This window comes from Ursus arctos, unplaced genomic scaffold (assembly GCF_023065955.2).
Source record: "Ursus arctos isolate Adak ecotype North America unplaced genomic scaffold, UrsArc2.0 scaffold_22, whole genome shotgun sequence".
Lineage (NCBI taxonomy): Eukaryota > Metazoa > Chordata > Mammalia > Carnivora > Ursidae > Ursus > Ursus arctos.
In genome coordinates, this window is record NW_026622897.1 from 5,463,460 (window position 1) to 5,491,221 (window position 27,762).

Consider the following 27,762-nt stretch of genomic DNA (forward strand, 5'->3'; position numbering starts at 1 on the left):
ATAAAAGGCACCTAAACTGTAAGGAAGAAGTAAAACTGTTACTATTTGCAGATGACATGATACTAGATATAGAAAACCAAGAAGACTCCAGCAAAAAACTATTAGAACTTATAAATGAGTTCAGTAAATTACAGGATACAAAATTAACATACAGAAATTTGTTGTGTTTCTATGCACTAATAACAAAGAACCAGAAAGAGAAATTAAGAAGTCAATCTCAGGGGCGCCTGGGTAGCGCAGTCGTTAAGCGTCTGCCTTCGGCTCAGGGCGTGATCCCAGCTTGCTGGGATCGAGCCCCACATTAGGCTCCTCCGCTGGAAGCCTGCTTCTTCCTCTCCCACTCCCCCTGCTTGTGTTCCCTCTCTCGCTGGCTGTCTCTCTGTCACATAAATAAATAAAATCTTTAAAAAAAAAAAAAAAGAAGTCAATCTCATTCACAATTACACTAAATATAATAAAATACCTAGGAATGAACTTAACCAGGAGGTGAAAGACCTGTACTCTGAACACTGTAAGGCACTGAGGAAAGAAATTGAGAACACCACAAATAGAAAGATATACCATGCTCACAGATTGTAAGAATATTGTTAAAATGTGCATACTACCCAGAGCAATCTACAGATTTAATGCAATCCCTATCAAAAACCAATAGCATTTTCCACAAAACCAGAACATATAATCCTAAAATTTGTATGGAACCACAAAAGACCATGAATAGGCAAAGTAATCCTCAGAAAGAACTAAGCTGAACGTTTCACAATCCCAGACTCCAAAATATATTACAAAGCTGTAGTAACCAGAACAGTACAGTAATAGCACAAAAATAAACACAAAGATTAATGGAACAGGATAGACAGCCCAGAAATTAAACCCATGGTTATATGGTCAATTAATTTGTGACAAAGGAACTAAGAATATACAACAGGGAAAAGACAGTGTCTTCAATAAATGGTGTTGGAGAAACTGGACATCTACATGCAAAAGAATGAAATGACTGTGTTTCTACACCATACACAAAAATAAGCTCAAAATGGATTACAGACCTTTATGTGAGACCTGAAACTATAATATTCCTAGAAGAAAACATAGGTAGTAATCTCTTAAACATCAGTGTTAGCAATGTATTTATGGATATGTCTTCTCAAGCAAACAAAAGCAAGAATAAACTGGGACTACAGCAAAATAAAAAGCACAGCAAAGGAAACTATCAACAAAACAAAAAGGCAAATCTCCTGAATGGAAGAAGATATTTGCAAATGATATGATAAAGGATTAATATCCAAAATAAATGAAGAACTTATACAACTCAACAGCAAAAAAACAAATAATCTTATTTTAAAATGGACACAAGACCTGGAAGACATTTTTCCAAAGAAGATACACAGATGGCTAACAAACATATAAAAAAATGTTCAACATCACCAATCACCAGGGAAATGTAAATCAAAACCACAATGAGATACCACCTCACACCCGTTAGAATGGCTAGGATCAAAAAGGTAAGAAATAATGTGTTGACAAGCATGTGGAGAAAAGGGAATCCTCATAGATTCTTAGTGGGAGTTTCAACTGGTACAGACACTGTGGAAAACAGTATGGAGGTTCCTCAAAAAATTAAAAATAAAATTATCGTATGACCCAGTTAACTCACTTACTCAAAGGAAAAAAAACATTAATTTGAAAAGATGTATGCACCCCTATTTTTTAAAAGATTTTATTTATTTATTTGAGGGAGAGCGCACGCAAACGAGAGAGCACAAGCAGGCGGAGCAGCAGAGGCAGAGGGAGAAGAAGACTCCCACTGAGCAGGAGCCCCCTGTGGGGCTCGATCTCAGGACCCTGAGATAATGACCTGAGCTGAAGGCAGCCGCTTAACTGACTCAGCCACCCAGCTGCCTACACCCCTATGTTTACTGCATTATTTATAATGACAAAATATGATAAACAGAAACACACACACTAGTATTACTTGGACATAAAAAAGAATGAAATCTTGCCTTTTGTGACAACATGGATGGATGCTGAGAGTCTTATGCTAAGTGAAATAAGTCAAAGACAAACATTATATAATTTCACTTATATGAGAAATCTAAAAACTGTAAAACAAACAAAAAAATAAAACAGTTTAAATACAGAGAACAAACTGGTGGTTGCCAGAGGAGAGGTGAATAGGGGGTTGGTCAAAATAGATGAAGGGGATTAAGGAGCACAAACGTTCAGTTATAAAATAAATAAGTCAAGGATATGAAAACTAGAGCATAGGAAATATAGTTAATAATATCATAATAATGTTGTATGGTGACTATAGTTGTCAGGTTAGCAATGGGCACAGAATTGTCAATCAGTATCTTGTGTTCCTGAAACCAATATAACATTGTATGTCTATTCTACTTCAATAATATATTTATAACTTTAAAATATATTTACATTTTATTTTATAAAATATAAAAAAAAACAGGTTCTTAGAAAATACAGTTTGCCCTAGCTATTCCCCTCCCAGGTATTTCCTGAGAGAAATGAAAACATATGTACCCACAAAGACTCACACATGAATGTTCATAGCAGCTTCATTCAGAATGATCCCAAACTGGAAACCAAATGTCCATCAATTGGTGAACGGATAAACAAATTGTGGGATAGCCATACAATGGAATATTAGTTATTAAAAAAGGAATGAACTACTGGTGTAAGTGACAAGAAGGATGAATCTCAAAAGCATTATGCTAAATGAAAGAAGCTAAACCAAAAAGGACTACATATAGAATCATTCTGTTTATATGACATTCTAGTAACTGTAGTGATTCAAAGATCAGTGGTTTCCAGGGGCTTAGGGTGAGGTGAGTGGACTGACTGCAAAGATGCACAATTTGGGGGTGATGGAAATTATGTCTTGAATGTTATATTTACATGAATGTATACATTTGTCTAAACTCAAACTGAACACTCAAAATGGGAAATTATATCTCAAAAATTATATATCAATAAATCTGATTTTTTTTCTTAAATATACAGTAGATCCTCTGAATGCTGTTTTTTCTTTTTTGTTTGTTTTTTTAAATACTCGAGGGTACAAGCCTCTAGTCAATGGGACTATAGACAGATTTTTAAAGACACAGTGTGGTAAGTGGGATGTGAGTAGTGGCAAAGGATGCTTCTGGGAACGTAGAGTAACTCAGACTTGGAGGGTGTGGGAGACCCAGTAGGTACCTCCACTCCTCTACTCCTCCCTGTGGAAGCTGAAAGACAGACTTTTGCTTTTCTAGCTTCTTTAGCTAAGGGTGCCCCCGTGACCCAGTTTCATCTCAAGGATGCCTCAGGTGACAAGGGCTGGGGCTTCTGGTAGGGCTTTGGCTTTCCTGATTAAAGGAGAAATTGTCACATTGACCCTTTCCCTTTTTTAAATGGAAAAAGAGCTCTGCCTGACATGAATGCACAAGTAAAAAATGCTTCAAGTAAAGAAGAATATCAACCTGAAGATTTTTTGCACCTAAATTATTTATTTAAGTGGGATTGTTGGAATACAAGGAGTAATTTCTACATTTTCCATGACCATTGGATTCAGTCTGATGTCCTATTTCTCTTTAGGCTTCCTTACTTAATTGAGCTACATAGATTCTGTGCCAAGACTATGCAAGTTGTTCTAGTCAGAATAAACTATCTCTTGACTATGACCAATAGAATCCAGGCTTGAGGGGGTATAGCTCAGAAAAGCAGAATACTTCATATTTATATTCCATAAGTGGAATCGGGTGTTAATCTAGTAGCATTTGTTTTTTTATAAATATTTCCATCTAAATTATCTTCTGGTGTTCCCATTTTCTCCTCTGATATATCTGCATAGTCATATCTGTTTTTCCATGGTTGCTCAACTGTGTAACCTAGAGAGAAATGACAAATGTTTAGAAGGATGTCGGATATGATAAGGTGTAGACTCATTCAATATGCCTCTACCTACCAGGTGAGGTCTCTTCCACATCCCTTCTTACTACTCTTAGAGCAGATACCTTTATATCCTACTTAACCATAAAGGTCTCAATTTTCCCAGGTCCTCTACTTTTGACACCATCATTGCATTGTCCCTCTCTGCAACAGGCTCTGCAGGACCTGGGTCTGAGGTCTGATATACTACTAAGCAGCTGTGTAATTTGGGGCAGGTTACTTACTCTTTCAAAGTCCTCATCTGTAAAATGGAGATAAGAATGGCACATACATAGCTCAAAATTTCTACGAGAATTAAGTGTGAGGATGCATGTAAACAACCTAACAGTTAGTTAGTTTGGCATTTAGCTGGTGCTCCCTAATGAACTATTAGCCAATAGTTCTTTATGTGTAACTGAAGAGAAAAGCCTTTTCTCTCCCTAGAGCTAAAAGCTCCACATCTTCTCTGGATTTGACTTCCTCATGCTTCCTGGAGAAAGGGCAAACAGTCTCTCCTCTTCTCCCACGCCAACAACCTCAGTGTGTGATCTTCCCCTGACCGTACTGACAGGGCAAATCTCCCCGACTTAAAATAATTTTCACTTAATTTTATGCCCCTTCCCATTGCCATGCTATAACTTTCCTTCTTTTCACAGTAATATCCTTTAACTCTGTATTTATATTCTCTGCTTCAATTTTTGTATCTGCCATTCCTTTATATTCTTTTATCTGCCACTGAGAACCTGCTATGTGCTACAAGTTGGGGATTCATATCAAACAGACAAATCCCTGCTGTCAAGTGAAGGTAGTTACCAAAAACTGTTCTCTAGAAGGCCATCAACTGATTAAACCCCTCAAGTGGAAACCACAGAGCATTTCTGAGAAAGAGGCAAGAGGCGTGATGCAGGGCTGTGGGTGAGGGGAGAGTGGGACATGATAAGGGTAGAAGGGGAGCTGGAGCCATAGGCCATGACAGAGTTACGACTGTACTCCAAGCGCAATGGGAAACTGTGAGAAACAGCACAGGTGCTCGTCGTTAGGAGTGTGGTTTCTAAAGCTAGCCTGCCTCCATTCAAATCCTAGCCGTCACAGAAACTGTGTGACTGTGAGCAAGTAACGTGGTGCCTGTTCGCTTATCTATAAAATGAACCTTGTCTGAGTTGTGAAATTTAAATGATTTTAGAAAGCACTTTAAGACAGCACTTCCACAAAGTAATTGCTAAAGAAGAGTTTGTTAAATAAATGTTTTAACTGTACTGATTTAAATCCATAAAAGATCACTATCTATTGTGTGAGTAGTGTCCCAGATGACTGTCCATTTGGTGGCCATTGGAGAAGCCTGAGGTGGGATGACGGACATGTGGACTGTGGGGGTGGCCATGAGTTGGGAATAAGTAGACAGGTTAAGGAGAATGAGAGCTAACATTTATAAAGCACATATTATGTGCTAGGCACTAGTCTAAGCTCTTCACACGTATTATCTCTTATTACCTCACAACAACCTATGAACTAGGTACTACTCTTTTTCTCATTTTACAGATGAGGAAACTGAGTCAGTAACTTCCCCGGTACCACACAGCCAGTAAACAGTAGAACCAAAAATCAGAACCAGGCAGTCAATTGTAACCTACTGCCTCTCACTGATGATCATAGGACAGAACCCATACATTCAGATTATATAATACCCATGTTGAGGCTTGGGCTATGTTAGAATTACTGGTATTTCTAGGACATGAGAATATGCTTCCTCAATAGGCTATCACTTTCAGCCTCTTGGTACTGTGGACCACTGGAGGGACAAGTGGCACAAAACATAAAAAATATTTCTAATGTTAATTTTTTTTTTTTTTAAGTAGGCTCCATGCCCAATATGGGGCTTGAACTCAAAACCTCGAGATCAAGAGTTGCACACTCTAACACCTGAGCCAGCCAGGCACCCCTATTTCTAACATTCTGAGACATTTATTTTGCTAAGTGAAGTTTGCTCATTAAAAATAATTACTGAGGGGCGCCTGGGTGGCACAGCAGTTAAGCGTCTGCCTTCGGCTCAGGGAGTGATCCCGGCGTTATGGGATCAAGCCCCACATCAGGCTCTTCCGCTATGAGCCTGCTTCTTCCTCTCCCACTCCCCCTGCTTGTGCTCCCTCTCTCGCTGGCTGTCTCTATCTCTGTTGAATAAATAAATAAAATCTTTAAAAAAAATAATTACTGAAACCATAAGAGAAGCAACTTTTCAAAAGGAGGTTTCATTTTTTTAAGCCATTTTATCCAATCTAAATAAAACAGAAATTTTTCTTCTATTCCCAAATAACAAGCTTACATGTAAAGGGAAAAATGACTTAGTAAATTCATCTACGTCTATATACCGTGCAGGATGCTGAAACGTTAGGTACTTAGAAATGTGTACGTGTGTGGAATGTGTCATTTTGCTCACAAGAATTCCCCATAAAAGTATTGCTAAAAATCACCTACTTTTGAAGTTATCTGAAGAGTTGCTTGTAGCAATTTCCTTCCAGTTGGCAATATACCTAAGCACATTATATGGGCATTCATTAAATTGATGTATTAGTAATAAAATGAACCATTAGTACATGTTAGACTACTTCTAAAATTCCACTTTCTCTATGAAATCTTGGATTGATGGTGACAAATGCACAGGTCCAAATGTTTAATTCTCATGACTTGTCCATCTCCAGCTAGCTGTCATGTATCTAAGGCAACCCCTAGAACAAGGAGCTGGAGGAGGAATAAAAATGGTGCATCTACCATTTACCCTAGTCGTGCCCTCTGATCTCCCTCCAGCACACCTCTTCTCATGCTATGCTGTTTCACTCCTGCAACTTCATGTCCTCAGTTCAGTGCAGACTAAGATCTCCGTTAACTCCTCAATTAAAAGCACCAACAGAAAATTCTCTGAGAGAAAAAGTCAGGGGAAAACAACAACAACAACAACAAAACACCCTCTCCTTGGTTCTGGATTGTCAGACCTATGGTCTCTGTCATGTCACTGGAAATTTAAAGTGTGTGCTTTATGATCTTATTAGAGTAACGGTGCTATCTTTGCCATGTCGGGTAAATATAAGAAATTACATTAAAGTCAAGCAGAATTTTAGGGCTGCCACCTCTGTTCCCTAAACAGAGACTGATTTAGGGAGTGAAAGGCAGCCCAAGAGGTAGAACAGGGAAGAGTAAGGAGTGATGAGCTACAAGGATGAGGCAGCTTTAAAGAGGCAGGTTTCCTGTGACTTATCCTATTTCACCCCTTTTCCCAAGCCTCCTTAAAATCAGGGAAGGAGCTGGTTGCTCCCAAGAAATCAAGTAAGGAGTTGGTCCCGAAAGGTGCTGACAAGGGACCTGACAGAGAAAAAAATGAGAATTCTGAATCAGGTAATTCAGAAAAACGGTGTGATTGTTCACGTACTTATTTATTCCTTCTGCACTGTTTTTACTCTTGTTGACTGTGTGTTTCTGGGGTTCTGTTATTCTTGTTATTATAGGAAGGTATATATTATCCAACAGTATTTAATTATAACAAAGTACTGTGTCTAGGTTGGCTCCTTCTTGTCACTACTACCTGTTGTTGCTCTAAGAACTTTATTCTACAGCCTTAAATGGGATGCTGCTGGGTCACTGCCACGTGAAAAAGACGCAGGAAAACCACAGACAGTGTAAAGCCCCTCTGGGATCTCTTAGTAGACAATTCAATCTTGCTTCACCTTAAATTTAGGCAAATTCTGTCTTCAGTGGTCACTCTCCTCAGAGGAGCACTATGAAGTGTTGGATGTCAATTATCCTGCTTTCTTGGATTTATATACTGAAAGGTTTTCAATCCACTTTCAAGAAACCAAGATAAAGGCTCTTCAATAAATTGTATGCTACCACCTGATAGTCTGGGGCATAAACACATACCATATTTAAGGCTGATCGCTAACCTTGCTCTACCTGAGATTAGGACATGAATTTATTTAGTTGCATAAAATTTTTTTTCCCTCATAATGAACATACCCGCTATAACCAATAAGAAATCCAAGTTTTACAAATAGAAGCAACAATATAATAAGAGTATTACCAAGCTGATCTGTCTTTCTCACAAAGATATTTTTGGAATTTTTTACAGAATAAAGTGTGTGGAATCTATAGTGAATCCCTCAAAAGTATAAACTTAACATCTTAATGGCCCAGGAAAAGTCCCTGGCCAGAGAAGCCATATAACCACATGTCTTAGGTATCAAAGAAGCAGCTTCAGACATAGACACTACCCATAACACACATAGGCAGAGAGCTCTCAACAACAGGATTCATGGACTATCAGAAGACTAAGAAAATCCAGCAGCTGACCACTGAACAGGTTATATCAAAATTCACATGCAGTTTGAAAAATATGAAGACTCCGAAAGAGGAAGATCCATCTTGATAGAGAACATGACCCTGAAGCCCAGCAGGATAAATGCCAGCAGCAGTCATAGCAGCCATCACGTGGGTGATTCAATCATGATGCAAGGACTGTTTTACATTCTAAGTGCCCATGGCAGCATATCTCTGGGTACTGCAGAAGGGCAACAGTACTCATCAGTATCCCTGAGTCCCAGAGTTAAGTTGGCTCTACCTACTCTTCGAAGTAATAACAATATTGTTCTCAGTTGATATTGTTGTAATCAGAAGATGCCCACAACTGTTCCCAGTGAAGAGTCCGTCTGTCACACAGTAGCATACAAGCTTTTTGGGAAGAAATTGGTTTGTATCACTGAACATCAATGTTCAACATATTTAGGTCATTCTAATGTTCTGACTACTGAAAACTGGCCACAGATTTTAGTGGCTACCAATTTTCCTGAAGGGAAAAATGTCAGACTCTGAAATTCTCAACAAACAAGGTATCATCAAGACATGTGCAAATATCTAGATGACTACAAAGATCTAATAGAGAGTAGACTGTGGAGACCATAAATACACTGCAAAAAATGTGCTGATACCAAACGTTTGCCATTAGTAGGGGAAGGTCTTTGCAAGTTTGGTCTTGTCTGAGATAATCAGTAGCTTGAGCTCAGTAATGTTACTGAAATATTCCCAAATAATCATGCTGGATTCCTTTGAAACTTTTGTTGTCCAGGACTCAACAGAAAAAGTTAGAATACAAGCATACCACTAAAGAAAACAATTAAACCATAAGGTAAGCAGAATAAGAACTACAAAATCAACCAGAAAAAAAAATGAACAAAATGGTAATAAGTTCATACCTATCAATAATTACTTTAAATGTAAATCAACTAAATATTCCAATCAAAAGACTCAGGGTGACAGAATGGATAAAAAAACAAGACCCATCTATATGCTGCCTATAAGAGATCACTTCAAAATAAAGACACATACAGACTGCTGGTGAAGGCCTGGGAAATGCAAATGGAAGTGGAGAAAAAGCCGGAGTAGCAATATTTATATCAGACAAAACAGACTTTAACACAAAGACAGTAGCAAGAGACAAAGAATGGCATTACATCATGATGAAGGGATCAATCCAACAAGAAGATATAACAATTGTAAATATCTCTGCACCCAACACAGAAGCACCTAGCAAATGTTACCAGATATAAAGGGAGAAATACACAGTTATACTATAATACTAGGGGATTTTAACACTGCATCTATGTCAATGGATAGATTACCCAGACAGAAAAGCAATAAGAAAACAGTGGCTTTGAACAACATATTAGACCAGATGAACCTAACAGATGTGTACAGAAAATTCCATCCGAATATAGCAGAATACATATTCAAGTACACATGGAACATTCTCTAAGATCACGTTAGGCCAAAAAAACCAGGCCAGAAAATAAATCTCAATAAATTTAAGACGACTGAAATCACATCAAGCATCTTTTCTGACCACATCAGTATGAAACTAGAACTCAATTAACAAAAAAACCCCACCAAAACAGAAAAAAATCACAAACACATGAAGGCTAAACAATATGCTACTGAACAACCAATGGGTCAACAAAGAAATCAGAGAAGAAATAAAAAATACATGGAGATAAATTAAAATGAAAGCACAACAGTCCAAAATCAATGGGAAGCAGCTAAAGCAGTTCTAAGAGGGAAAGTTGGTAATAATAGATGCCTAATATTCAAGAAACAAGAAAAATCTCAAACAACCCAAACTTACACCTAAGGAACTAAAAAAAAAGAAAAAACTACGCTCAAAGCTAGTAGAAGGAAAAAAAATAATAAAGACTAGAGAGGAAATAAATTACATAGAGACTAAAAGAACAATAGAAAGGATCCATGAAACCAAGAGGTGGCTCTTTGAAAGGATCAACAAAACTGATAAACCTTTAGTCAGACTCATCAAGAAAAAAAATAAAATCAGAAATGAAGTTGGAGAAATTACGACTGACACCACAGAGATACAAAAGATTATAAGAGAATATTATATAAAATTATATGCCAACAAATTGGACAACTGAGAATAAATGAATAAATTCCTAGAAACATATGATCTTCTAAAACTGAATGAGGAAGAAATAGAAAAAATTGAATAGGCCGATCACTCTTGATGAAATTCAATCAGTAATCAAAAAAACCCTAACAAAAGTCCAGGATCAGATGGCTTCACATGTGAATTCTACCAAACATTTAAACCATAAGATACCTAGGAATAAACCTAACCAAAGAGGTAAAGGATCTATACTCTGAAAAATACACTTATGAAAGAAATTGAGGAAGACACAAAGAAATGGAGAAACATTCCATGTTCAAGGACTGGAAGAATAAAAATTGTTAAAATGTCTATGCTACTCCAAAGCAATCTATACCTACTCAATGCAATTCCTATCAAAATACCATCAACATTTTTTATAGAGCTGGAACAAACAATCCTAAAAATTGTATGAAATCAGAAAAGATCCTGAACAGCCAAAGAAATGCTGAGAAAGAAAACCAAATCTGGTGGCATCACAATTCTGGACTTCAAGATGTATTACAAAGCTCTAATCATCAAGATAATATAGCACAGGTACAAAAACATACACACAGATCAATGGAACAGAATAGAGAACACAGAAATGAAGGACCCTCAACTCTATGGTGAACTAATCTTCAACAAAGCAGGAAAGACTATTCAATGGAAAAAAGACAGTCTCTTCAACAACCGGTGTTGGGAAAATTGGACAGCCACATGCAGAAGAATGAAACGTCTGGACCACTTCCTTACACCATACACAAAAATAAATTCAAAATGGATGAAAGACCTAAATTTGAGATAGGAATCCATCAAAACTGTAGAGGAGAACACAGGCAGCAACCTCTCTGACCTCGGCCATAGCAACTTCTTGCTAGACATGTCTCCAAAGATAAGAGAAACAAAAGCAAAAATGAACTACTGGGACTTCATCAAGATAAAACGCTTTGCACAGCAAAAGAAACAGTCAGCAAAACTAAAAGGCAAACTACGGAATGGGAGAAGATATTTGCAAATGACATAACAGATAAAGCGCTAGTATCCAAGATCTATAAAAAACATCAAACTCCACACCCAAAAAACAAAAAAAAATCCAGTCAAGAAATGGGCAGAAGACATGAACAGACATTTCTCCAAAGAAGACATCCAAATGGCCAACAAACACATGAAGAAATGCTCCACATCACTCGTCATCAGGGAAATACAAATCAAAACCACAATGAGATACCACCTCACACCAGTCAGAATGGCTAAAGTTAACAACTCAGGAAATGACAGATGTTGGCAAGGATGTGGAGAGAGGGGAAGGAAAAGCAAACTGGTACAGCCACTCTGGAAAACAGTATGGAGGTTCCTCAAAAAGTTACAAATACAGCTACCCTATGACCCAGCAATTACACTACTAGGTATTTATTCAAAGGACACAAACACAGTGATTTGAAGGGGCACATGCACCCCAATGTTTATAGCAGCAATGTCCACAGCAGCCAAAATAGGGAAAGAGCTGAGATGTCCACCAACAGATGAATGGATAAAGAACGTACACACACACACACACACGAATATTACTCAGCCATCGAAAAGAATGAAATCTTGCTATTTGCAATGACGTGGATGGAACTAGAAGGTATTATGCTAAGCAAAGTCAGTCAGTCAATACCATACGTTTTCACTCATATGTGGAATTTAAGAAACAGAACAGATGAACATATGAGAAGGGAAGGAAAAATAAAATAAGACAAAAACAGAGAGGGAGACAAACCATAAGAGACTCTTACCATAGGGAACAAACTGAGGGTTGCTGGAGGGGAGGTGGGTGGGGGGATGGGGTAGTTGGATGATGGGCATTAAGGAGAGCACTTGAAGTAATGAGCACTGGGTGTTATGTGCAACTGATGAATCACTAAATTGTACCTCTGAAACTAATAATACAGTATATGTTAATTAAATTGCATTTAAATTAAAACATTTAAAAAAATAAAGAAGATTTAATACAAATTCTTCTCAAACTGTTCCAAAAAACAGAAGAGAAAGGAGAACTTCCAAATTCATTCCATGAGGCCAGCATCACCCTGACACCAAAACCAGTCAGACACCACAGAAAAACAAAACAAAACTATGGGCCAATTTACCTGATGACATAGATGCAAAAATCCTCAACAAAATATTAACAAACTGAATTCAATAATACAGTAAAAGGATCATCCACCACAATCGAATGAGATTTAGTCCAGGGAAGCAAGAGTGGCTCAATATTTGCAAATCAAGGGCGCCTGAGTGGCGCAGTTGTTAAACGTCTGCCTTTGGCTCAGGGCGTGATCCCAGCGTTCTGGGATCGAGCCCCACATCAGGCTTCTCTGCTAGGAGGCTGCTTCTTCCTCTCCCACTCCCCCTGCTTGTGTTCCCTCTCTCACTGGCTGTCTCTGTCAAATAAATAAATAAAATCTTTAAAAAAAAATTTGCAAATCAATCAATGTGAAATATCACATTAACAATAAGAAAAACCATCTGATCCTCTCAATAGATGGTAAAAATGCATTGACAAAATACAATATTGTTCATGATAAAAACTCTAAACAAAGTAGGTTTAGAGGGACATACCTCAATATAATAAAGGCTGTATATGAAAAACACATAGCTAACAATGGTGAAAACTGAGAGCATTACTTATAAAATCAGGAACAAGATAAGAATGTCCACTCTCACCACTTTTATTCAACATAGTACTGGAAGTCCTAGCCACAGCAATCAGACAAGAAATAAAAGGCATCTAAATTGGTAAGGAAGAAGTAAAACTGTCACTATTTGCTGCTGATATGATATTATATACAGAAAACCTGAAAGACTCCACCAAAAAACTATTAGAACTCATACATGGGGTGCCTGGGTGGCTTAGTGGGTTAGGCATCCGACTTTTCTTTTTTTTTTTTTTTAGATTTAATTTATCTATTTTAGAGAGAGAGTGTGCAGGTGAGCATAAGCACCAGCACTAGACGAGCACTAGCACGAGTGGGGGGAGGAGTAGAGGGAGAAGGAGCCTGACACAAGGCTCCACCCCAGGACCCCAAGATCATGACCTGAGCTGAAGGCAAACGTTTAACCAACTGGGCCATCCAGGCGCCCCTAGGCATCTGACTACTGATCTCAGGGATCATGAGCTTGAGCTCCATGTTGGGCTCCATGCTCACGGGCCTACAAAAAAATAAAGAAAAAGAATTCATAAATGAATTTAGTGAAGTTGCAGAATGCAAAATTAATATACAGAAATCTGTTGTATTTCTATGCACTAATAATAAAGTAGCAGAAAGAGAAATTAAGAAAACAATCCCATGTTCAATTACACCAAAAAGAATAAAATATCTAGGAATAAACCTAAGCAATGAGGTGAAAAACCCGTACTCTGAAAACTGTTAAGATACTGATGAAAGAAATTGAACACAACACAAATGGAAAGATATACTGTGCTCGCACATTGGTTGTTAAATGTTAAAATGTTCATCCTACCCAAAGCAATCCACAGATTTAACATAATCCCTATCAAAAAATCAACAGCATTTTTCAGAGAACTAGAACACACAATCCTAAAATTTGAATGGAATCACAAAAGACCCCAAATAGCCAAAGCAATCTTGAGAAAGAAGAACAAAGCTGGAGGTATCACAATCAAGAATTCAAAGTACACTACAAAGTTACAGTAATTAAAATAGTATGGTACTGGCACGAAAACAGACATATAGATCAATGGATCTGTATCTATAGGTTACAGAGCCAGAAATAAATCCATATGTATATGGTTAATTAATCTATGATAAAGGAGGCAAGAATATATAATAAAGACACTCTCTTCAATAAATGGTGTTGGGAAAACTGGACCGCTACATGCAAAAGAATGAAACTAGACCACTTTCTCAAACCACACACAAAAATAAACTCAAAATGATTAGAGACCTAAATGTGAGACCTAAAATCATAAGTCTCCTAGAAAAAAATGTAGGCAGTAATTTCTTGATATTGGTCTTGGCAACATTTTTCTAGCTATGTCTCCTCAGGCAAACAAAACAAAACCAAAAATAAACTACTGGGACTATACCAAAATAAAAAGCTTTTACATAGCAAAATAAACTGTGAACAAAATGAAAAGGTGACTTACTGAATGAGAGATATTTATAGATGAAATATACAATGAGGGGTTAATATCCAAAATATATAAAGAACACACACACAAACACAGTTAAAAATGGGCAGGAGATATGAATACACATTTCTCCAAAGAAGACATGCAGATGGCCAACAGACACATGCAAAGATGCTCAACATCACTCATCATCAGGGAAATACAAATCAGAACCACAATGAAATATCACCTTACACCTATCAGAATAACTAAAATAAAAAAGACAAGAAATCCTAAGTGTTCGTGAGGATGTGGTAGAAAAGCAAACCCTCCTGCACTGTTGGTGGGAATGCAAACTGGTGCAGCCACTGTGGGAAACTGTGTGGAGGTTCCTCAAAAAATTAGAAATACCATATGATCCAGTAATTCCACTACTGGTATTTACCAAAACAAATATACTAATTTGAAAAGATATTTATGTTTATTGCAGCATTATTTACAGTAGCCACAATACGGAAGCAACCCAAGTGTCCACCAACTGATGAATGGATAAAAAAAAGATGTGAGGTACACACACACACACACACACACACACACACACAGTGGACTGTTACGCAGCCATAAAAAGATGAAGTCTTGACATTGTGAAAATATGGTTGGAGCTAGAGGGTGAAATAAGTCAGACAGACAAAGACAAATACCAACGAATTTCACTTGGTGTGTAACCTAAGAACTAGATTTTGTTTCTAAGAAACAAACGAACAAACAAAAAAATCAGACTCTAAATATAGAGCACCGATGTTTGTCAAAGGGGAAGTGGATGGCAGGATGGGTGAAACAGATAAAGGGCATTAAGAGATACAAACTTCCAGTTATAAAATAAGTAAATCACAGAGACGAGAAGTACAGCATCGGGAATACAGTTAATAATATATAAAGTTGTATGATGACAGATGGTGACTATACTTATCATGGTGAACAGTGAGCTATACACAGAATTGTCGAATCACTATTTATAGACCTATAACTCCTATAACATTGTATGTTAATTATACTTCAATTAAAAAAAAATACCTAAGTCTAATTTTTTTCTACTTTTATATCATCTCTTCCTTTACATTCTTCCCTCATATCTTCTTTTTTTCTAGACAAACAATACTCGTTTGTTTTTGTTTTTTAAAGATTATGTTTGTGGGCCCAAGATCCCAAGCAGAGGTGGGAACATCAGAAACATACATGAGGCCTGCCCTTGCTCCCCAGTAAAAGCAGAATGCATTTACTCATCAAAGTTCAGTGCATTTGTCCAGTTTAGCACTTCATCCACTTCCCATTCCATCACAGAATCTATTCCACCGCCTTCGACAGCTCTCATTAGGCCCTTGGTTGCTGTGTGAATTAAATCTAGAGTTCTACGAGTTGTTGACTTAGCCTCTAGGCTTCCTGCATAGTACCTAAACAGGAGAAAGGAAGAGAGACATAAACCTCGTGAAACAGGTCATTACTAGTAGATGCAGTTTATATATATATATATATATATATATATATATATATATATATATAGTTGCTGTGAAACCATTTACATATTAAACCAAGTTTTCACCTGATTTAACTTAAATACATCCAAACCAAGTTCTATGTGATGGGATATTTTTTGGGGGGGAAGGGGGAAGAAAAGAAAAGAGAAACAAAGCAACTTAATCAACCACGCTAACCGGTGAAGACTCGTTTCAAAACCACCCCTCAGTATGTGCACTGCTATGATACAATGAAAAACCAAGTAACTACATCACTGAATCATCGAATTCCAGAGTCAAATGCTCTTGGAGACCAGATGACTAGCCCTCTCATCTTACAGAAGAGAGATTAAGTCCTGGAAGACAAGGTCATGTGGCTAACGGCTGGTAAGGAGCGGAAAGCCAGGGGAACGGAAAACAGAGGGAGAGGCAAAGGGAAGAGAGATGGTAACAACCTTTTTTGTGTCAGGTACTTTTCATACATTATCTCATTTAATTCTCTCTAAAAAGACACAGCCATTTGTGACAGCTATTTTTATTCCCATTTTACAGGTGAGGAAATCGAGAGCTGGAGAAGTTAAGAAATTGTTCAAGATTATGTAGGTAGTAAACATATGTCAGAGCCCGTATTTGAATGTGACTCCAAGTCCAAACTTCTTCAGCGGCTCTGTTCTGTCTCATGTTAGTCTGAGCACATAAATGAATGTATCCACCAAACGTGAGCTGAGCAGAGACAAGTTAGCAGTCCTTAGCAAGAATACTGGAAAACAGCACTTTTTCTTCAGTTTTTCATTTTAAGATCTACATTGGTATTCCATTTTAAGTTAACCTACTGTGAAACTGTTTTCATTTATTAATTCAACACTGAGTAGGAAGTGGCATGGTGGTCGTGTAGGGCTAGGTAGGACTCTGAAATCCAACTATCTGGCCTTGAGTCTTGCTTCTGTGATTTACTACCTCTATGACCTTTGCCAAATAACCTAGTCTTTCTGGGCTTAAGATTACCTTAAAATGGTAATCATAATACTCTTCTTCTCAGCATTCTGGAGAGGTTTAGAAGTGTAAGTCTTTATAAAGCATTCAGAACTATGACTGGCACACAGGAAGCATTCAGTAAAAGAAGGCTTACAAATTCCTGGATGGTAAGGTGTAGGACAGAGGCAAGATATGTCCCTGCCTTCATGAAGTTTCTGCTTTTTCAAACTTTAAGTAGATAACGATTCATAAGAGCTACTTTCATAGAAGAGGAACATGCCTCTTGATTTATATTGGTTAGTAAGAGCACAAATTGTAAGAAAGTATGATTTCACAATTTTTCTATAGTTCTTCATTCACTTACTCATGTAATAAATATGTATTGAGTGTCCACCATTTGCAAAGCATTGTGTACAGAGGTGGGATTCCTCTGTGGAACTTCCAATCTTCTATATTCCCTGAACATTAATAGGCAAAAAAATATGTACTGAATGAATGAATGAATGAATGAACGAACGATGGTACCCAATGGCCCAGGTTTATTAACTAATGCTGATGCCACAACAAAAATGCATTTAGAAATGAGAAACTTCTGGAAGGCTAGAGGTGAGCACATTTTTTTAATGAGTTCTTCCATGTTTTACCTTCCCAAATACACACTTGTGATTAGATCTGGAAACCTGGATGATATTTCTTTGTACTTTGGCAATAGTGATTTACAACAGTTATCTATTTTTGCTATCATCAAGGATACACAGAAAGAGGATTCATTTTAAAGAGAATTATAATACTTATTCCAAGAATTTAATTCTGTTTTAAACTCTTCAAATATTAGTCATTATTTATAGTTAAGTAGGCTATAACAGTAATCAAACAACAATAGGTTAGCAAGTAGAAAAGAATTTCAAATAGTAACCAGAAATACAGATCACTTTATAATAAGCATAATTTGTTTTATAAAAAATGAGTGGCATTTAAAACAAAAGATATAAAATTTGGCTTATGTTGCAATATATCCATTTTTAGATAATCTCATATTTTTTTTAAAGATTTTATTTATTTATTTGACAGAGAGACAGCCAGTGAGAGAGACAGCCAATGAGAGAGAGACAAGCTGGGGGAGTGGGAGAGGAAGAAGCAGGTTCCCAGCAGAGGAGCCTGATGTGGGGCTCGATCCTAGAATGCCGGGATCACACCCTGAGCCGAAGGCAGATGCTTAACGACTGAGCCACCCAGGCGCCCCAGATAATCTCATATTCTAAGACAGAAAATTTAACGAGAAAAAAAATTATAAGAATGTTTTTCTGAATATGCCAACAGGGAGAAAGCTAAAATGCAAAAGACCTAGTAAGAATCGAAGTTTAAACTGGAAAAGAAGTCAAGAAGAGCTAAGATCTGTAGCACACAGGAAGGGAATGTAAAAATCACATTTTCTTTAATTAAGGAGAGAGGTAAAAAAAAAAAAAGTATCATGATTTTGTTCGCTGCTGATTCTAACCATAAGTCAGTAGAGGGTGCCGTCAGTGAACAAAGCACACAAAGTAACGTTTCTTGTTCATCCTCTGTAACCTTACAAAAAGGAAACATTACAACATCCAGCCCTAAGGACTCACTTGCTCACTCACTTTATTCAACATACAACATGTATTCATTAAGCATCTACTATGTCTACAGCCCTGTGCTGACAAAGAGATCAGAGTCCCTGTTCTTTAGGAGCTCAAAGTGTAGTGGAGGCGGCAAATATGCAGAGATTTGCACAAGTGTGACAGTTGAGTATATAATACATCTGTGAGGGCACCTCCAAAAAAAAGTGCCTGTGCCTAGCTAAGTCAAGGCAGGCTTCAGAAGGAGATGTCTCAGCCAAGTATCAAAAGGTGAAGGCTTTGTTGCCATGAAACTGAGCCAGAAAAGAGCAAGCCAGGGAGAGGGACTATCACGTAGGATGTAGGTAACAGTGAGCCCCTAACATATTTCGGGTAAGGAGGTGATTTGTGTTTTCAAGACATGCCATCAGTGTTTACACAGAGATGGCAAAAGATTAGAGACAAAGACACCAAGTAGGATTCTGCCCATGAAGTAGAGACGTGAGCACTGAGAAGCTGCTGTCAGGGAGGGACAGACATGCCAGACTTGGGAGAGTCTTTGGAAGCAGAACTGATAGGACTTTATGACAGATGACATATTGGAGCTTATGAAAGATAAGAAGTCAAGGAGAACCCCTACATTTCTGCCTTGGATGACTGGGTAAATGATGGTGTCATAACCTGAGGCCAAGAGGAATACGGAAAAGAAACAATTTTTATGATGAGGAATAGAAGAAATTCAGGGTTAGACCAGTTGAGTTTGAGATGGAAATGTCCATGTAATTAGAAATAGAGGGCTCAGTTATGGATGAGGATTGTTTTGAGAGTAAACAGAAAGAAAAAAAAAAAGAAAGAAAGAAAGAAAACAGATTATTATTCATGTGCACTGGCTTATTACCAGGTGTCTCCCCTCTCCCACCCCGGGCTGTGCCGGAGCTTGAGCAAATACTAGCGTTCGGTCAATGCCAGCTGTTTCTGGATGACGGCACATACGGTGAGTGTATTTGGTTGTTCTGAGCCTACTACCACACTTCCTTTACTGTACGTGGGTCCCCAGTTAGAGGCAATGTCGTATGGAATAAAATGATGATGGCTAAGGCTTCCGTAATAAATGGTACTGCTGACAGAAGTAATGCAAGCAGAGAAGTAAAATACGTATTCAGAATGTTTTTCACTGCGAACACAGAGATGCCACCTCCATGTGGGAAGGGTCCAACATAATCAGCCCGCCGCCAGGCAGCCAGTGCACTGCTGGAGGCAAAGCAATGGCCTTTGCTGTCCAGTTAGCTGTGGCTATAGAGCCAGAACAACCTCAGGGAAGAAGAGACCAAGTTTATGAGTCTATATGTAGCCTCCATCCCTACTCCCATGACCACTTCGTACATGGCTCCACTGAGAACCACTGAGGAGGCCAGGTGAAAAAACGGACATCCACAGGTTGGATCATCTTGTCCATCTGAATGCTTACAGCTTTCTGCCTCCTGGGCCCTCGGAAGGGCATTCACAAGGACACAAGTATATGCTATGCCCATTCTGAGTATACCTGTCCCCAGACCTAATCCCAATTTCCCCAATTCCATCCAAGTACCTCATCAGCTGAGAAGCTCTGTTACTGGCCACAGTCAATAAGGTCCCTGTCTCAAGCAATTTCTCCTTTCTATAGGAAGTAGAACACCGCTTGTGCTCACTGGGAGGGTACCCTTTGGCCAATTTCTGGCCAAAAACAATTCAGATGTTGCCAGAATCCTGTGCAGATCCATGGTGAATTAAACCTAATACAGTCTCCCTCTGTTAGCGTGTCCCAGGGGAGTCCCCATGAAGCCAAATGCATGGAGATGATGTGGAGCCAGGTCAGCAGGGGCGGCTGTGGAAGGAAGCCGAGCCTCCTGCTCACACAGCTTACTGTGGCCCTCTGGACCTTCTCCGGCCCATTCTCACACGTACTCCATCTATTTTGTACTGAGATGATGCTGTACACTCTCAATTTTATGGTTCGTTGGATTAGATAAAACCCAGATCAGTTCATAATCACAGGGCACTTGGAATCCGACTGCCAAGCGTCCCGTCTCCCCCAGGTCCAGTAGCAGAACCAGAACTGATTTTCAAATGTAAAATAACTATTGTCAGAAGAGGGCATTACCTTACTCCTAAACCCTCTGTGCTGAGATCCTCTTATTAGAAGAAGCCCCATATAGTATTTCACTGTCTGTCCAATACTGTTGGGACTGCTTGGCCCTAAAGCCCAAGTGGCAGCACCATGACCACACTGCGGACCTGCTACCACGTTCATTCTTACACCATGTCCCACTGGAGACCAGTGGCCTCATTAAGTTACCTTGAAAATAGCTTGGAGCAGCATACCCCAATGTGGCATGTTTTACTTCCTAAATCCAGAGAGGCCCTTTAAGTGCTATGTGCCTTCAATACACACACGACAAGGTATTGAAACTTGTCTCTCACTTTAGAAAGGATATCCCAAAATGTCCATAAGCTTTAGTTATGTGACAAACCCTTAACATTTTGCAAAATTTCTCTCTCTTTTTGGTGTGCATTTGTCCTATGAAGTCATCCGGGGAGTTATTTTCTGCTCACTGCGTCTGATTAGTATAAGGTCACCAGTATAAAGACAGGCATGATCATGTGTGGGAACTGAGATGTACAAGCCCCTAGGAAAAGAGCAGGGGAGCAGACACAGCTCTGAGAGTAAGATGGAAAGGCACATCCTGTTCTTTCCATGTAAATGCAAACTACTTCTCTTTTTGCTTCCTGGTTGGGATGGGAAAGAACATGTGTCAGGTCAATAGCAACATACCAGGGGCCAGGAGCTGTGCTGACTTGCTGCATTAGAGGAAGCACTTCTGGAAGCTTAGCTGCGATTTGTATTGCTGGTGAACTAAAGGTACCAATTCCACTACAGCTTTCCCCACTGTCACCTCCACTCTACAAAAAAAGCCACCACAGAGTTCATCAGGAACTTCGAGGTTCCTCTCATTTATTAATGACTTGATGAAAACTATACCTTCTAGGGCCTCCTGGGGTTACAGCTAGTGGGTAGCTGAGTAGACTGCACGTAAGAGGAACAAATATACACATTCCCCTGTGACTTCAGAAATCCTTTTTTTCTACAGTATACCAGAGAAGTTCAGGCATTTTGCAATAGTGGAGCTTTGGTTGAGTTCAGGCTTTGATTAGACAACCAGACAGACTACTTAACATCATTTCTGGGTCCTCAAGCCAACACATTAAATTCATGATCCTAGATGAATGTGGTCATTATCAGTAAATTTAACCCAATCATCAGATCTCACAACCTGAAAATCCACTCTCACACGTTTCTGAGGCTTCTACTAATAGAGATTGGTAAATTCTTGGAAGTCTTTTGATTTGTAAGTGATCTCCTCCTGGAGTAGACCTTGCACGTCTGTGTCTGGGCTGTTTTGAGAACTCTCTCTGTGGGCTGGAGGCAATGAGCGATGTTGTGGGAGAATCAGCATGAGCACATGCAGCAACTATGCCAGGTGCAGTCACCAAAAAGCTTTATGCACAGAAGGCCTGGTTCCCACAAAACAGGGAGGAAGAATTTCCTCCACCAACAGGGGAGTTCGAAGTTCAAGATTCTCAGCCTTATCTATGCCTGCCCACATGTCCCCATCCTAGGTCTCTGGGTTCCACTTCTTCTCCACTCATGCCCCTACCTTAGTGCGTAAGATCTAAGAGCACTAAGCATTTGGTTGCACTGTAGGCACTGTGACCCTATGACCCTTACAACTGGTTCCTGGGTTGCCCCCAACTCACCCTGCAAGTACAAGAAATGAAGATCTTCTGAAGATCTGCACATATTCTTATAAAAATCAATGGATGAACGGATAAAGAAAATGTGATACAGAAGAATATTATTCAGCCATAAAAATGAAATTGTGCCATTTGCAACAACATGAATGGACCCTGAGAGCATTATCGAAGTGAAGTCAGATGGAGAAAGATAAATACTGTATGATCTTACTTACATATGGAATCTAAAAATACACAAGCTCAAAGATAAACAGAATAGATTGGTGACTGTCAAAGGCAGTGGGTTGGGGGGTGAACAAAATGGGTGGGGGGGGGTCACAAAAGTTCTAACAACTTTACTGAGGTATAACTGATGTACAGTAAACACACATATTTAAACAGAACTTGAAGACTTTTGACATAAGTATACACTTGTCAATCCACCACTACAGTAAAAAATGAACATATCCATCACCCCCCAAAGTTCCTTGTGCCCCTTTGTCATCCTTTCCTCTTCTCATTGCCCACCCTCATCTCCAACTACTGATCTTTGTATTTCTCCAGATTTGTTCATATTTTCTAGCATTTTATGTAAATGGAATCATACAGTATGAACTCTTTTTTGACTGGTTTCTTTCATTCAGCATTGTTATTTTGAGATTTATCCACGTTGCTATGTGTATCAATTGTTCATTCCTTCCTATTGCTGAGTAGTATTTCTTTGTGTACATAATCACAATTTGTTCATCAAGTGACATTTGGGCTGATGGACATTTGGCTGTTTCTGGGTTCTGGCTATTACAAGTAAAGCTGCTATGAACACTCATATACAATCTTTCTGTGAACATAGGTTCTTATTCTCAAGTACATACCTAGAAGTGGAATGCTTGGGATGAATAGTAAGTGTATATTTATTAGTAAGAAAACTGTCAAACTGGTTCCCAAAGCAGAAGTAGCAGTTTGCATTCGCTCCATACCTGTGCCAACAATTAGTATGGCAGACGGAACCACCTTAGTGTATATATAGCAGTAACTCCTTAAAGTTTTAGTTTGCACTTCCTTAATGACTAACGATGACAGTCATTACTTGTGCTCTTTTGCTATCCATGTATCTTCAATGATAGAGTGTTCAAATCCTTTGTTCAATTTGTCATCATTGGGTTTTGAGGGCTTTTAATATTCTAGATACAAGACTATTTAATTATATATATATAATATATATAAAAATATATATATATATAAAATATATATATATCACTAATGTTTTCTTCCTGTCTGTGGCTTATCTTTTTTTCTCAAGATTTTATTTAAATTCCAGTTAGTCAATATGCATGTAGCTTGTCATTTTATTTTTTTAACAGTGTCTTTCACAGAGCAAAAGCTTTCAACTTTGATGAAGTGCAATTTGACAACTTTTTTAAATGTCATGCCTTCTGTGTCCTATTTAAGAAATTTTTGCCAGAACCAAGGTCACTAAGATTGTCTCCTTTCCTTACTTGTAGGTATTTTATGGTTTTAGCATTTATATTTGATCTGTGATCTCTTCTGAAATATAAAACTTTACATATATGGTGTGAGAGATAACGGTCAAGGTTCATTGTTCTGCATTTGAATATACAATTTGTTGAAAAGAATATCGTTTTCCAATTATATTGCCTTGGCACCTGTGTTAAAACTCATCAGTATACATGTGTATCTATTTTTCTCAACTCTTGATTCTGTTCCATTAATATGTCTATCTTTATGCTAACACAATGTCTTAAGTATATTAATTCTTGGATTCAAGTAGTGTAAGTTCTCCAAATTTTATGTTTCCAAAAATTGTTTTGGCTAATCTAGCTCCAATGCATTTCCATAAAAATTTTCAAATCAACTTGTCAACTTCCCCCAAAATCCTGCTGTAACTTTTGATTGTGACTGAACAGAATGTACAGATCTGGAGACAATGAACATCTTAACAATACGGAGTCTCCTGATCCAATACCACCTTATATCTCATCACTTATTTAGGCCTTCTTTAAGTTACCTTAGCAGTGTTTTGAAGTTTTTAGTGGATAGGTCATACAGAATTTTTTCTTCAATTTATGCTTAGGTATTTCATTTTTTCTAATGTGTTTTCAAAAATTCAATTTCCCGTTGTTTCTTGCTGGAATATGGCAATACGGTTGGCTTCTGCATCTCACAACCTTGATAAACCCACTTAGCAGTTCCAATAAGTTTTTTGTAGATTCCTTAGGATTGTACCTAGTCAATCAAGTCAACTGTGAATAAAGACTCTTTTTAGATAGATCTTCCTTTCCAGTGTCAGTGTCTCCCTCCTCCCTTTTTTTTTCTTGTAAGATTTTATTTATTTATTTGACAGAGACAGCCAGCGAGAGAGGGAACACAAGCAGGGGGAGTGGGAGAGGAAGAAGCAGGCTCCCAGTGGAGCAAGGAGCCCGATGCAGGGCTTGATCCCAGGATCCTGGGATCATGCCCTGAGCCGAAGGCAGATGCTTAATGACTGAGCCACCCAGGCACCCCCTTCCTTGCTCTTTCTTGGCCTTCCTGCACTGACTAGGACCCTCCAGTCCTGTGTTGTAAAGAAGTGGTGAAAGCAGACATCCTTGCCTTGTTCCTGATCTTAGGGAGAAAGCATTCAGTCTTTCACCTTTAAGTATCATGTTAGCAAGAGGTTTTTTGTACATATCCTTTATCAGGTGGAGGACTTCTTTTCTATTCCTAGTTTGACAAGAGTTTTCATAACGAATGGTTGTTGGATTTTTGTAGTACTTTTTCTGCATCTATTGAGATGGTTATATCCAACTTTGTAAGTCTGTTAGTATGGTAAATTGCATTGATTTCCAAATGTTAAGCCAACTATGTACTCCCTGGATAAACTCCATTTGTTTATGATGTTATTTACTATCCCATATATATGTTCCTCAGAGATCATGGTTGTTGTTTTCTTGTAATATCTTTTTTTTAATAAGCCTCGAGTGGTTTTTATATTGCGTAATACTCTATAGATATTGTTGGGACATATTCCCTATTTCTGGAAATATTGTGTAGAATTTGTATTGTCTTTCTTAAACACTAACTAGAATTCACTAGGAAATCCATCTGGGCCTGGAGTTTTCTTTGTGGGATTTTTATAAACTCAACTTACAACTTAATAATTTAATAATTCAATTAAATTTAATTGAATTTAAAAATTCAATTTAACAGACCTATTTATGTTTTTATTTGTTTTTTTAGTGAGTTTTGGTTTATGCCTTACAATGAATTGTTCTTTCATCAAATTTTTCAAATTTGTGGGCATTAAATGATTCATAATATATCTATACTGTCTTAATGCCTACAGGATTGGCAGTAATATCTTGCTTTTCATTTCTCACATTTCTGAATTGCATGTGTTCTCTTTGTTAAATTTTATTTAGAGGTTTATAAATTGTATTGCTCTTTTCAAAGAAAACAAGTTTTGATTTCATTCATTTTCTCTGATGGTTTTCTATCGGCAATGTTACTGATTTCTACTGCTATCATTTCCTTCCTTTTACTTGCTTTGGGTTTAATTTTCTCATCTTTTATTCATTTTACGTTGAAAGCGTAGATCATTGATTTCTTTCTTTTTAAATATCAGTATTTAGAGGCGCCTGGGTGGCTCAGTTGTTAAGCATCTGCCTTCGGCTCAGGGTGTGATCCCAAGGTCCTGGGATCAAGCTCTGCATCAGGCTCCCTGCTCCGCTGGGAGCCTGCTTCTTCCTCTCCCACTCCCCCTGCTTGTGTTCCCTCTCTCGCTGGCTGTCTCTGTCAAATAAATAAATAAATCTTAAAATAAATATCTCTCGCTGGCTGTCTCTGTCAAATAAATAAATAAATCTTAAAATAAATATCAGTATTTAATGCTATATATTTCTTTGTAAGTACTGCTTTAGCTGCATCTTCAAAATTTTATGTTGTATTTTCATTTTCATTAAATCAAAGGTATTTTCAAATTTCCCTTGGGACTTCTTCTTTGACTCATGGATTATATAGAGGTATGCTGTTTAATATCCAAATATTTGGAAGTTTTCCAGAAAATTTTCTGTTATTAATTCTATTTTTAATTACTTTTTAATTCCATTGTGATCAGAGAACTTTCTTTGTATGATTTTAATTTTTTCAAATTTGTGGATGTTTGTTTTATGATCCAGAATATAACGTATCTTGGTGGATGTTTCACATGCACTTGAAAAGAATGTGTTTTCTCTTGTTGGGTGCAGTGCTCTACAAGTGCCAATTATGTCAAGCTGGCTGATAATTTTGCTCAAGTCTTCTCTATCTTTACTAATTTACTGCCCACTTGTTCTATCAATTACTAATAAAAGGGTTTTGAAATCTTTGATTATAATTTTGGTTTTGTCTGTTTCTCCTTTCAGTACTACTAATTTTATTTTCATGTATTTCAAAGCTCTGTTAGTAGGTAAATAAGTATTTAGGATTGTTATGTCCTTATGTATGGCTTTCTTATCCAGTCTGTCAATCTCTGCCTTTATTTGGGGTGCTCACACTACTTATATTTAGTATTATTATTGATATGATTGATTTTAGTCTTTATCATGCTATTCACTTTCTATTTGTTCTCTCTGTTCTTTGTTTCCTTTCTTCTTTTTTCACCCTTCCTTTGGATTGATGGTTTTTTATGATGCTATTTTATTTCCATCATTACACATTACTATATTTACATCTTAGTTCTTGTTGATTTTATGGTTGCTTTATGGTTTTTAATAATCACAGTCTACCTTTAAGCATATTATACCACTTTATATGTAAAATAAGGAACTTCTAGCAGTATACTTCTATTTCACCTCTCCCAACCTTTGCGGTACTGTCATCATTCATTTTACTTTTGTACTGTTTTAAGTTTATAAATGTCACAATACATTGTCAGTGTTTCTGCTTTAAATAGTAAATTAACTTAAAAAATTTTTTTGAATTTTATTCAGTAATTGCATATGTATTATTATGTTGTTATTTTTAGAACAAATTATTTGTAATATCAGAAAAATAAGCAATTACGTTTTATTTGAAGTGAAGATTTTCAATATAAGAGAAAAGGAGTATAATTATGGAATCAAAAATGTAGGTAGAATTAGATTGGCAATATCAATATTAACTCATTCCTTTACAGGTTTAACACCTATCTTATCAAAATTGTAATAAAAAACATGTAACTTAAAATTTATCATCTTATCTATTTTTAAGTGTATAGTTCAACAGTTAACTACCCTTTAAAGAGATTTAAATAATAAGAATAAAAGTCCTTTATATTTACTTACATAATTACCACGTTTGGAGTTCTTCATTCCTTATATAAATCCAGATTTCTACCTAGAAGCATTTTTCTTCTCCCAGAAAAATTTCTTGCAGTGCTGGTCTACTATGATAAGAGAACTCAGCTTTTACTTG

The 27,762-nt window shown here is 37.6% G+C and overlaps 1 protein-coding gene across 11 annotated transcripts in view; it reads right to left on the bottom strand.

The window, feature by feature from the left end:
* Positions 1-27,762, bottom strand: part of CUNH11orf65 (chromosome unknown C11orf65 homolog) — a 94,635-nt gene that overhangs the window by 34,311 nt on the left and 32,562 nt on the right. For 2 of the 11 annotated variants that reach the window (XR_007189598.2, XM_026505822.3), the window contains one exon: positions 13,289-15,940. The exons of 7 other annotated variants lie outside the window; for them this stretch is intronic. Coding sequence is in view for 1 of the 4 variants with exons in the window: in XM_026505822.3 (XP_026361607.2) it covers positions 15,766-15,940 (175 nt within the window). In the remaining 3 variants the exon portion in view is untranslated. Of the gene's footprint in view, positions 1-1,322; positions 6,447-13,288; positions 15,941-27,762 lie in introns of those variants that run through there. 2 more of the 11 variants (XR_006410265.3, XR_008960844.1) reach the window with 2 other exon arrangements.